General features: G+C 40.8%; 1 protein-coding gene across 4 annotated transcripts; it reads right to left on the bottom strand.

Annotated features, from left to right (window-relative positions):
- Positions 1 to 2,615: 2,615 nt before the first annotated feature.
- Positions 2,616 to 12,224, bottom strand: LOC145433012 (uncharacterized). 4 transcript variants are annotated; one of them, XR_013913032.1, is made up of 3 exons: positions 11,310 to 12,188; positions 6,347 to 6,560; positions 2,616 to 6,212 (listed from the first exon to the last, which is right to left on the bottom strand). XR_013913032.1 is itself a non-coding variant. In XM_080309882.1 (3 exons), exons 1-3 carry the CDS (start codon positions 11,480 to 11,482, stop codon positions 6,086 to 6,088), a joined length of 243 nt encoding a protein of 80 aa, XP_080166008.1. In that variant the 5' UTR covers positions 11,483 to 12,224; the 3' UTR covers positions 2,616 to 6,085. The 4 variants fall into 4 exon arrangements, 3 of the variants coding, with proteins under 3 accessions (XP_080166008.1, XP_080166007.1, XP_080166005.1); XM_080309882.1 differs by lacking the exon at positions 6,347 to 6,560 and having other exon boundaries at positions 11,310 to 11,408; positions 11,466 to 12,224; XM_080309881.1 differs by having other exon boundaries at positions 2,616 to 6,560; positions 11,310 to 11,408; positions 11,466 to 12,200.
- Between the last annotated feature and the right edge of the window lie 1,169 nt (positions 12,225 to 13,393).

The following is a 13,393-nucleotide window of genomic DNA, read 5'->3' as shown; positions in this document are numbered from 1 at the left end:
TTCGGCCTCTTCTAACAAGGTGCTGTAGTTCAGCGTGCATAATGCATAATGGTTGGGCATTCGGTCACCTGCGAATATGCAAAACCGACCTGGCTAAAATATATTGGTTGAATGGGCCGATGATGGTGTAGCAAAACGAGGACACAACATTGCGTGGCATCAAAGCTAATGGTATTCTCCTGTTCTGTACAAAATTAAAATAAATTGTTCACACCAGATGACAAAATGTAAGTTGCCCATGCTCAAAGTCAGGGGATGAGGATTCAGTCATGAGCAATGCTCCCTCTAATTTTGGACGAGTCTGCGCACACTCACCAACTCACTGCGCAGACCCTTGGAAAACAGTGCGTAAATATAAAAAATAAAAGGTCATCACTTCGGATTTTTTGTGCGCAACTTGGATTTTCCGTGCGCAGAGACCGTGTCAGCACTGCGCATTTGCGCACGTGCGCAGCTTAGTGGGAACATTGGTCATGAGCAACTTCTTAAGTGGCCATTGAAGGTCGATCAACAAAAGTCGATCAACATGAGATAGGGTAGTAGAATCACGGAACTAACCGGACCCTATGATTCACATCACCACTTCTGTATGTCCATTCCGACAGAGCATCATGGTAGAATTGGTATGACCAGGTAGAGTCTGTTGTGTTATTGAACTTCTGGCTGTTTCAAGATTAATCTGCAGTAGATAAATGGGTATACTAACAAATGAACACATATATTCAGCATTGGAAAGATATTGTAACGGGGCAAAAGTAACAGAGTGTTACAATTGCTCCTGACACGCTCGACCGTGATTAATGTCTCAGGATGGTACCTTCCCGGCAGGGCCGTGGAGTCGGAGTCGGAGTCGGTGGAGTCGGAGTCGGAGTCGGGGTAATTTTCGCTTGATGGAGTCGGAGTCGGAGTCGGAGTCGTGAAAACTATAATAGCTGGAGTCGGAGTCGGAGTCGGAGTCGGTGGAAAAATACTGACTGGAGTCGGAGTCGGAGTTTGTGAGAATGACCCTGACTTCGACTCCGACTCCGACTCCAACTTCTCTATCATGAAAACATTTGCTTTCAAAGAATTTTCAATAGAATTTTTATGTACCACCAATCGCTGTTATTAATAACCATACAGATCAGGTGCGGCCAGCCCGTGGCACGCAGGCCAAATTTGGCACACGAGAAGGTTAGGTGTGGCCTGCAACGTAATTCTCGAAATTATTTATGACATCAGGTACAATTGCAAGGCCAACCAAAATTTGATTAGCATGACCGCGAAATTTGATGATGACTAAAGCAACAGTTCTGACGCATTGACGTATCCAGGTGCCAGCCACATTTATCCCTGATTTTCGTATGTGACCATAAAGTAGAATATCTTATAGCAGATTTATTTGACTTGAAATTTTTCTCGGTACTTCGCATGATTCATTGTCACTAGATTTATTGCATTCAGTATTTGAGCCCCCTTCTGAAAATTATAAATTCACGAAATTGAGTCTAACTATATTTGCAATTAGGAGAGAACGTGTCGTCCAACATGCGGCTTAGCTTGTGCACTCGCAGCGAGATCATCGACAAAACAACTTCACTCAATGATAGAGGCATGTTCACTTATACTGTCGATTTTGCTATGTCTAAACGTCGAATAATCCTGTCCTTTCCAAATGAGCCCAGTGGTATACAATGCGCCCCCCAATGTATGTTTGCGACATATTTATTGATATAGCCTAATTCAGTCGTTATCTTGCAAAAAAAAAATTCGCGCTTCGCGCGACCAGGGCCTGATTGCGCACTGCACAGTTTCATGACATATTGTTATCAATTTTAGAGCGTATTAATATAAGTCTTGTTTTTATTGTTACCTAATTCGGTTCGCTCTTATCGACGACTAAAAAAAGGTTATCAACATTCCAGTTGCCCGCGCAATGGTTCGTAAATCTCAGGTGTCCCTTTCGCCTAAAAAGTTGCCCACCCCTGATATAGATAAAATTAGACATTACTTGCAAATTACAACTCAGTTGCATAGGGGAAGAAAATCGCAAGATGCGTTTTCGCGATGCAGTCAAAATTGATGTAATTTTTGGAATACCATGATACTGTGACAGAGAAAATGCATCGGCTGGTTTTGTAAAATTGTAAAAATGATGTAAATATGACCAAACGATGCTTCCTACTTGACAGAATTAAAAATATTTGTAGTGTAGCTTAGCTGCTTGGGTCGAAAAAATGACTAAGAAAGACTGCAAGTTCAGATCCTTGAATACTTGATTAAGTACATGTAGACTAGACATGGACTATACTGGGCTATGGTCTTTGACTACTTAACTGAATTCCATTTATGAGTGACCAACGTCTATTAGTAGTAAGTGTGTTTGTGTTTGTAATCAGGATAGTGTGCAATGACAAAATTAGTAAGTTCAATTTCTTTATTAGTTGCTGACTCATACACAAGAGCTACACTTGGATTTTTAATCTACATTTTTATTATACAGGATTGGATATCTGCCATATTTGAACGATTCATACATTTCAGGATATTAGAGAGTCTATGTTATAAAAACTTTAAAAAATAAGGATATTTAGCAAATCTTTCTTTCATGTTAATTGCATAGTGGATAATTCGAGCTGTGCCACAATGAAACAATTTAGCATGCCACCGTTAATCATATGTTTGCATATGTTTAATGGTTGTATGATAGTCATTCAACCGACAATGTGGCGTATAATTTTGGAAGTAAATTGGTAATAATGCTGGAGTCGGAGTCGGGAGTCGGAGTCGGAGTCGGTACGTTTAAAGACCCAGGAGTCGGAGTCGGAGTCGGTACGTTTAAAGACTCGGGAGTCGGAGTCGGAGTCGGAGTCGGTATATTGAAAATGTGTGGAGTCGGAGTCGGAGCCGGAGTCGGTGGTAAAATTTACCGACTCCACAGCCCTGCTTCCCGGCGACGCGAGACCTATAGTTTCCCTATCATCTCGGTAGACTATGGTAACGTTGTTCCAGCTACATATATTGCTTTGTCACAACTTGAGGTTTTATTCTTTGGAACAAATTATTCCAGATCAGAAAATATTTACTCAAGGGTCCAAAATTTCGTTTTTTTGAAATTATTCCGGGGTCTCGCGTCTTAGCTCAACGTAACTTCATCTACTAGCGGTGAGGTCGATTGTTACATTTGCCCCGTGTTACATTGGTCCCCGGTCTCCCCTATCCCTCATCTTATAGTATTGATTTAAGAATGTAATATATGTAGTAAGTTGCCAGACGCCCAGATTTACCCGGACAAGTAACGTAATTAGAAAAGTGTACGTTTCGTTGACTGTATAGGATACCGAAATACAATATTGTATTACCTGAGATCCTCGAAGCATCATCAATAACAACATTGACTGATGGCCACTTTCCATCGATGCGTCGACATAGGCTTTACGAACGATTAATATTTCGGCTTCGTTCAGGTCATTGCCGCCCGAAAGCGCATTTATATAAAATTGGATGTAGCGACACCGACCTATGGGACCATTGTACACTTGTACAGTACCTGAAACAGTCGAGCATTTTTTTGCTGCACTGCGATCGATATGATTTTCATCGGAACTTCTTATTCGACAGGGCGCGCGAGCTCGGGATCGCTGCAACACTCGAAAATCTACTGATCATCCCCGAAATGTTATCCCATGTTGCAGAATTTGTTCTATCCTGTGGTGCTTACTTGTAAATCGGTTCTTGCCCACATTTTGGTATATCGATCGATCATTCTAGTCCGTGACGCACCTGGCCTCACAGGCGAAAAGCGTCACTCATATTTTCATCAATAATAATAATAATAACAACAGCTAATAATAATAACAACATCGTCACCGTATATAGTAGATGACATGCACTCAGCGCGTTCGGCACGGAATGGGAAACAGTATATCCCACATATAATATATAGCCTACTTACCATACCTACTACGACTATATTCTATGCGCACAGCAATGTTAAAAACACGGATGAAAAGCGCTTTAAAATTCGTCGAAACACCGATGTAATGCTATAAGTCAAATTCCCGATGTCCAAACTTGCAGGGGCAGTCGGCCAGCCACATTAGATCAGAGGTCACCAACATGCGGCCCGCGAGGTCATATTATGCAGCCCGCGATCTGATTTGAGATTTCGGAAGAACGCGTTTTGAAATGATGGAATTGATTTCGGTTTTAAAATATGGTTGTGGTTGTTGTTGCTTCAAAATAAGCTATTCTCCTGTGCCCAACATCACTACTTCCCACTAGCTGAACCAGCATAAGCAATGGCAGCAGCATTCCATCGAGAGAGAATCAGCCTTGACGTGCAATGGCCCGGACACGGCTAAGACAGGGCCGCTTAGAAAGCGGCTTTGGGTTTCCCCATAAGATCACGCTTTACGAGTAGATAGCAGTCTCTCGCTAGTCCCTATATCGATTCCTCATAGTCGCTGAAAATGTTATCAGGTAGCCTATCGTGCGCAGCTCATAGTTCAAAATAAATAAAAAATCATTTGGGCGAATTTTTTGACCTAAAAACGAAAGATTTTGACCTAAAAATCAAAATTTTGACTTTTTTTGAAATTAAAAAAACTATTTTTTTTAAGTACAACTAAATTCGGTCACTTGGTGAATTCGTCAACAGAAACGTAATAACTAGGCCAAGTTTTTTTTGCACTGAAATCGTGACATAGTTGCACCTATGTTAACATAAGTTGAATTTATGCGCAAATTTAAAAAAAAAATATTAGGGTATGAGATATTCGAAAGGTTCCGTTGTATAACCCAACAGTTGTAACAGTCGCAAGTTGGATATCCACTTCCTTAGATTGTTATTTCACATATATCAAGATTATCACTTCTTACCTGCAAAATACCGAATGTATACTTTTATAAACACAGCGTTAAACTAATTAAGCTGTCTCAACAAAACTTGTCCACGAAAGACGAGACACAATCGGTTTCCGTTTGCGCGGGCTTGGCCAAAATCCAAGTCATACTTCAACTTCTAAGTTAGTTCGGGCGCTGCCGTGCTTGGCTGGGGCTGCTGAACTTCTAGCTTGCGAGCCAACTATTGCGTCACAGATGATATTAAGATGCACCAACACATAGATCTTTGTTATGCAAATCGAAAGGAATAGACCCATACTAGAAATAGTTTTATAGCATTTTTTTAAATGACTTCTTCACATTTTGCGCAATACTGGATAAAGGATGTAGAAAAAGGTTCAGAAAGTTGCGATCAAAATTCCAGAAAACAGCTTAAAACATCATACTAAATAAATTCTGATAAGTTAGGAAGCTCCCGCATGCTGTAAAAAAGTTTCCCTAGAAATAAATGTTATCACTATTTTTATGAAAGTGATGCATCAACATTGTATTAATAATTACAAAATGAATGTTCCATAATATGTGGCCGCGAAAGACAGCTTTCTAGGGAAATAGTTGCTGGCAAAAACAGTTTCCAGATTTTATCTTTAATTTGAGACCACATCATTTATTTATTTATTGGAAGAAGAAAAAGAGTGGCGCCTATCACCATTAGGTCTTGTGCGCCACGACAATACTCAATTTTAATTAGCAGCAATTCAAATATATCGATCACAACTCAGCACATATTCTACCACGTATTTCAAAATGGTTGGAACCGTTAGTAAGTTCACGAGGCGAAATGGAATGTTCATACAAACACAAGCACGACGCAGGAACGTTCTATGAAATTCATGCAAGGGGCAGTTCATTATAAACTTTATAATGAACTGCCCCTTGCATGAATCTGAGACGCTTGAGCACTTTATAATATAATATAATATAATATAATATAAAGTGCTCAACCGTCTCAGATTCATTGCAGGAGCTACAATTTGGTGATGGTGCGATCCAATCTTGAACAAGTGTGCGTTCAATCCGCAATGACCTGAGCGCAATCGAAATAATATTCGGTCGCTTAGGCGATATTCAAGAGGTGGTGTACTATGATGAAGGGATTCACGAAAAAGTTTGAAATGATAGCCTTTATCTTCTTCGAGGTAATGTTGGTTGCAAATTTGCTTGCAATATTTCAGTATGACTTGCTTCGCTTCATGCCTCGTCAAAACTGTAATTGTAGGATTCCGCCCTTCAGATGACGTTGCTGCGGACTTTGCCAATTGGTCTGCCGTCTCGTTGCCTTTAATATCGACGCGTGCTGGTATCCAAACGAAGATAATATGTACTTTCTGGAATTCAAGCTCAAGTGGATTAGTAAAAATTTCATTTGATATCTTACTCATCCTTCGGAAACGCGCTTTTTGTAGATGTTGCAATGCACTGAAACTGTCCGACAGTAGTAAATATTTCTGGACATACGAACCGTTTTCTAAAATCCACCTCAGTGCCTCGGAGATTGCAGTTAGTTCAGCTGTGAAGCTTGACGAATACAAGGAACATCGTTTGGTTATCGACACGACGTGGTTTGGGATATACACTGCACATAACGTTCCAAAGTCGTTTTTTTAGCCATCCGTATAAATATGGTCGTATCCAATGTCTGTTTCTTTTATATATGACATGGAATCCTGACGTATCTGTTCAAATGAAATATTTGACCGCTTGAAATGTAGTAGATGAAAATCTACCCAGGGAACAGGAATTTTCCATGGTTGCACAGTTGTGTGTCGATACGTATCTATTCTGAAATGCTGGAGCAAGTCGATTTTTGACAGAAGGTTGAAGGTTCAAAATTTCGGATTTGTCAAACAGTATATTTCGTGCCAGGTATCATCTAATAATTCCTCTGCTGGATTGTTGTCGGCGGAATGAGCAAGAAAAAAACAGCGATAATTAAGGCAAAGGTCTAAATGCCAGGTGTGAAGCGGCATCTCGTTACATTCGGCTTCTAAAGCGCAAATCGGAGTGCTTCGCATTGCACCGCAACGGAGCCTCAGAGCTTGATTATGTATGATATTCAGTTTATCCAAATGTTTCTTTGCGGCAAAAAAGTATGCTGGCATCGCGTAATCGATTGTACTCCTATTTATCGCTCGCTACAATTGTAATAGAGAAGATCGACTTGCCCCGCAAGAAGTACCGGTTAGGAGTCGTATCATATTCAAACGCTTCGTACATTTCGAGGCAATATTTTCAATGTGATATTTGTATGTTAGTCTTCTATCAAATGTGACTGCCAAATACTTCGCTTTATCTTCAAATCGTAACGGAACTCCACCGAAATCGAGCGTATGATTACCAACTTTAATTTTTCTGGTGAAATCACGGCAATTGACTTGTCAGTAGAGATCTTGAAACCCCACTCGGGGCACCATTTGATAATCACGACTAATGATTTTTGAACTTCCGCCGCTGCGTTAGTTATTGACAACTCACTGTCCCATACTGCACAGCCGTCAGCAAAAAGACCATTTCCCACCTGCAATAAGGTCGCCAAATCATTTGTCATCTCTGCAAAGAGGATGGGGCATATAGCGCTACCTTGCGGAAGACCATTTTTAAGTTGAAATGGGGTGGATAGCGGGGAACCAATGCGAACCGAGAACGATCTGTCGCGAAGAAAATCTGATATCCATTTCAGCATCCTCCCATGTATGCCGAGGGCAGACAATTTATAGAGCAAACCATTTCGCCATACCATATCCTAGGCAGCGGTTCTCAACCGGGTGTCCGCGAAAAAATTTCAGAGGGTCCGCGAGACCTCTAAATTTTTCCAATAGTTGAAAACCTAATTCTTATTTTATTTAATAATTTGAGAAAGCATGTGGCAGTTTCGCACCACAACTGCTAAAACCTCATGACTCCTATCATCATAATAATCGTCTGACATGAACTATCGTAGTGTAGAGATTCATTTTCATTGCCAATTTTCCAATAACCGTCTGATACGAACATATTGCCGTTTAGAGACGTTTTGTTGGGGTTTGAGGAAAAAATAAAAATATGGAGATAGTAACGTCAATCAGGGTGACTTCGTCATGTCTGCGAAACCTTCTCTATTTGAAGTTGTCAATCTCATCAAATTAGTAAACAGTCGTTTGAAATAAAAATTTCCGAAGTATCTCTCTAATTTGTCCCAATGCAGGGATTGAAACCTCTCCACGAAATCCATTTTATCCGGTGATATACATAATTGAACAGCTTCTTGGAGGTACAGAACTTCAATATACAATTGAATAGTATATTCATATTAAAATGAACCCGAAAATTTTCGGCTGACACTCGTCATAAATCGGACAATGATATTATTGATATACCTGCTCTTAAAGCTCAGCTATCAGATTTGACACATTCTTATTGCGGATGCGGATGCCCTATCGACAAGGTTGATTTTTTATGAACAAGGAGTGTATCGTTGCTATCAAGCATTGCGCTCCGACCCTGAAATTCATATCACCAGTAATATTGGCATGCAGCCTTGTCTTGTTAATGTTCAATTGTTCATGGTCGAAAATGTTTTCTCCTAAATATATATGTAAACCCGAACAGAACAAGTCGTTTCATGACAGTCTTTGTCAGGTTGGAAAACTTGGATCCATTCTTTGGCGCATAAAATTTGTTTATACTTTTAGATTAGGGTTTTACTTTGACGGTAGAAACTCTCTGCGCGCCGATAAAAATGCCGTCGCGGGCCGAATCCGGCCCGCGGTCCGTATGTTGCCTGTCCCTGCGCTAGATGCTGGACGCGATATGTTCATAAAATATATGTTTATTCATTTTGGTGCCCTAAATGTTGCGATCACACCAAAAGTATCGTCGGAAGCGTTATGCGTTAATATTGCATTAGCATCCATCTATCTTTGCGGAAATGGTTTTCGGCACTCCTCGTTCATATCAAAACGAAGACGCGGATTTTCAAGACACGACCACGTACTTTAAGAAATACAGCAGCAAAATTAGCTTTGGAATAATAAAGGTCTACTAATTTCTACATAAATAGTATGATGTTATTTTCAAGAAAAATCATAATTTTGCTGTTTATCACAAGCCTACAGTTCATATTTGTACAAGGCCGATGAAGGTTGCACCATAATAGAGCTAAAATTGAACTAAAACTTGAGGGGGTCCGCGAGGGTCCGTGACAGTCAAAAGGGGTCCGCAAAGCCAAAAAGGTTGAGAACCACTGTCCAAGGCTTTTTCGATGCCGAGAAAGACTGCAACTACTGATCTCTGATTGTTCAGTGCTTTATAAATGGTGTCATGTAGGCGAAGTATATGGTCTAGAGCAGGGGTCACCAACTTTTTTGCAACCACGGGATACTTTTGGGTACTGATTGAATCGACGGGCCACCATTTACTCTCGCCGTTTACCCGTGCCAGACTGAATTTCCGCTGTGATATTCAAAGCACTGGGCAGGATTCACATTGCGGTAAGACGTCTAAGAGAGTGTTTTAAATCACAACATCTCATTTCAACTAGCTAGCCACCAAGACTTTTTAAGAAATCACGAATTACTTCGTGCCAGGTTTATATAAATTATACAACAACAGTGAGCTCAAATTTTAAAATAAATCATGTCACACGTTAGACTGGACATCATGTTATCTGTTTCTATATCAGTCATGGGGGGCCTGGCATTGCATGCTATCAACTAGTGCGTTGTACTCTGGTATGTAACTTGACACTGCAACTCTGAGTGAGTGTTCCAGAGGTTCATTAGTGAGGCGTCTTCTGTGTTTGTTTTTGATGAAGTTCATGTCCGCAAAGGCTGATTCACAACGATAAGTTGAACCAAACATGCTTGCAACCTTCATAGCTGCTGCGCATTAGGGCTGTTCAAAAATAACTTTTTCTTCTGGATTGGAGCCATTCAGGCATTAAATTGTCAGGTTACCCTAAAAAACTCTGCGCACCAAATTTGGTTAAATTCTGTCAAGTGTAAGGCTCCGCAGATCCAATTAAAATTTTTAATTTATAATGTAAAATTAAAAAAAAAAATTCAAATTTTCCCGTCAGCCCCATGAAATTGTTGAGCTGTCTTCAGAGACATTGCAGAACAAATTTGACTCAATTCCAAATAGTAGAAGCGGACTTATTGGAGTGTTTCGTTGATAATCTCGGATTATCCCTGGATCCGCGGATTATCTACGAAAAACTCCAATAACTCCGCTTCTACTAGTTGGAATTGAGTCAAATTTGTTTTGCATCGATTGATATGTGTGTGACATGACTAAGTTTGCGTGATCGAGGACATTAACAAGTTAAGTCCCTCGTTGGTTCGTATGGTAACTCCACGACCAATGATGTGCATTGAAGTCGCCAAAGATGATGGATTTTGGTGGTAACGTCTCGAAAATGTTCGCATCACTGTCGCGTAAGCGGCAGTCGGGTGGGATGTACACATTGTACAACGTACAATGATAGGCCGTGAAGCTTCACACAAAGTAATTCGATGTCGGTTGCAGCGACTGCTTCGATGCTGGAGTTATGGGAAGATTGAATAAAGATCGCCAATCCACCAGAATGAAGGGATTTGTCCTTTCTGTGACAGTGATATCCTGGAAATTTCGGAGAGTATTTTTCGATAAGGTGTGTTTCCTAGAGAATTATCGCATCTGGAGCACGTTCCATAGTCACGATAAAGTGTTTTAGTTCGTTATGCTTCCTATATAATCCTTGACAATTCCACTGTAAAAACTTTAGTCCTATATTATCCATCGTTTATGGGATTTGTCATCGGATTGGTGTCATTGATATCATGGAAGGGTTCGAAAATGTTTCTCATCGTGACAACATCTGCCTGTTGACCGAGATACTTCAATGAAACTTTAGATACTATATTATTGTATACTTCGCACTCCGTGTCAGAGTTGCAGGCCGCCAATGTAAGCTTCACTATTGCAGCCAGTAGTGCGATAAGATGAATCGGATCAATATACGATAGCGAGGATGGATTATTTGGTTTATTAGGATCGTTACTTTTATTGTCTTTGTTTATGTGATTCGCGGTTGTTCGTCACGGAATCTTCCTGATGGTAGCTCAGTCACTTGGGTTGTTGATTGTTGATCGTTGCTGATTGTTGACACCAGGGTTGTAATGACTCGGGTCATGACTCGACTCGAGTTAGACTCGAGTCACGATTTTTTTGTGACTCGACTTGACTCGAGTCATTTTCTTGAAATGGGAAAATGACTCGACTCGAGTCGATATTTGGATTTACTCGACTCGTACTCGAGTCATTACGCATGACTCGGCTCAAGTCATCGACTTGGCTTATCAGCTTATCAGCCTCTTCTTTGGTTTTACTAGTTACAACTAGATCTCAAGAAGGCAATCTACGTATCTTCCATAATTGCCAATGTTTATCTTAAGTGCGGCACATACCTTTGTAGGATGTTGGTGTCCCATGCGTTTTCCATCAGACCCGGATAGCAGCACGTCAAGTTGATGATCTGTTGCTTTTTGGCTATTAGATTCCCGCTCCTTCCCAACAACATTATCCCTCAGCGCAAAGTTTTTGGCAAGTATTTTTTCTCTTACTTCGCACCACTCCCCATCCTCGCATTCTTCCTCAGAAGAAGTTAAGTTAGTTGAAGACTTCCTCTTTGCGAAGGAACTTGTCTCCATATCCATATCTGGCTACGCCAAAGCGTCAGTTTCTAGTCGGACACTTCTCTTGATTAGCCAATCTACTAAGCTTGAATGAACTGAAACGAAGATGCATTATAAGCGCTTCCATAGTTGCATTTCAACTAAATTCCCGTCAATGCATGCATGTCGGCAATTTGAGGTCATCATGTTCCGTCTGCGCTCCGGCCACTGTAGGCTTAACGCTCATTCGTTCAAAATAGGATGTTCAGATACTTCGCTATGTCTTCATTGTAATATCGTCGAAACCGTCGACCATTTTCTACTGAATTGTGCAAGATATGATTTTCAACGGTGCTTTCTCATTGAGTCATGTCGTAATCATGGCATCCCATTCACGACTTATAACCTCTTGAGTCTTGATCCAGCCCGAGCTATTGACCCCTGTGGCTGAATTCGTGATATCATGTCGTAGAATCCTTTAATTTTTGATCCGTATATAGTCGAGGTTGAATTACATTGCAAAGGTACTTATACCAGAAGATAATTACAGACCGTGGCGCACCAGACCCTTACGGGAGATTAGCAGCACTACAACTTTTTACCATACTAATAACAATAGCATTCCCCTTCCCCAACCCTAATATCAGTCATCCCCCAACCCCAATATCCCAAACGGTATAACCCTAATCCTAATGTGCCTCTCCCTCCCCCAAAACACAATAAATTTTGAAGTTTATAAATTTTACGCTAGGTGTTCATGGAGAACATTTATGGGTTTGATGGGCAGCACTGGTTTGATATGGGCCATATATTGAAGAAGCGCCCCAAAAAAACACTATACGGCAGGCCAATATGCAAGATGTGTATTCAATGCAACCGGTGTCTGCAGTAAATTTTCGGCAATAACAATCAATGGTTTATGACAAATAGTATCAATAAAATGAAGCAACAGAGAGTAACTGCTAGTAGTGGTTGCGTAAAGTTATCTCTTTGTGGCTACATAAAGCAGCCTCTTGGCTGGATTTTATATTTCTCGTATCGCCGCATACGATTCATGCGGTACAAAACTACGCACTTTAGTGGGAATGACATATCCGCGAAGTCGTGATCAACCCACAGCATTGTCACAAAGTGCAATGAAATAGGAATGGTCAACAAAATACCAAATTCTGGCATTATATTCTTTGCAGTCACAAAAAAGTAGCCTACATATTTAAACTCTACGCGGTATACATAATGAATGACGGGAATAGGAATAAATCGGTATGTATTTTTGTCCTTGATGTTTTTTTCGGCATACACCGACTCATGATAGACATACACACGAACTGTGCATATGCATACCATGAGTGGATGATGTGCATATGCCACTGGACAAGGAAGGTACAGATAGACTTGAGAGGATTTCTAGCTGTTGCAACACCCCTCCATGCTACCTCGGTAATGCTGAGCGCCAAGCGAGGAAGCCATGGATATCATGTCTTTGGTCTGACCCGGCCGGGTATTGAAACAAACGACCTACCGATCAAGAAGCCGGACGCTCCACCACTACGCTATCTTGTCGGTTACTTACTCGAACATCGACTAAACTTGAACATTATTACTCATTTCCAAATCGAATAACGCGGTTAGGTCTTCCCGATTTTTCCCAGCACCAATTATGATTTCAAGCGCGTTTCTGGTTTACTGTCCCAATTTGGGCAAAAGTGTTTTCGCATCCTCAAAAGTAGCTCCTCCCTACACCAATGTCAGCGGTAGTTGGCCAGACAGATATTGCAACCGAGCGGAAGATATGAGTTTGAACAAGAACGTATGATGATCTATAGACGGAACTTCATTCGAGCAAACACGATTCTAGACATATTCCTCTTGTAAAA

Source organism: Botryllus schlosseri, chromosome 2 (genome assembly GCF_051294905.1).
Source record: "Botryllus schlosseri isolate E-star chromosome 2, Bs_hap1, whole genome shotgun sequence".
NCBI classification, from domain to species: domain Eukaryota; kingdom Metazoa; phylum Chordata; class Ascidiacea; order Stolidobranchia; family Styelidae; genus Botryllus; species Botryllus schlosseri.
This window is presented reverse-complemented; position numbering and strand designations above follow the sequence as displayed.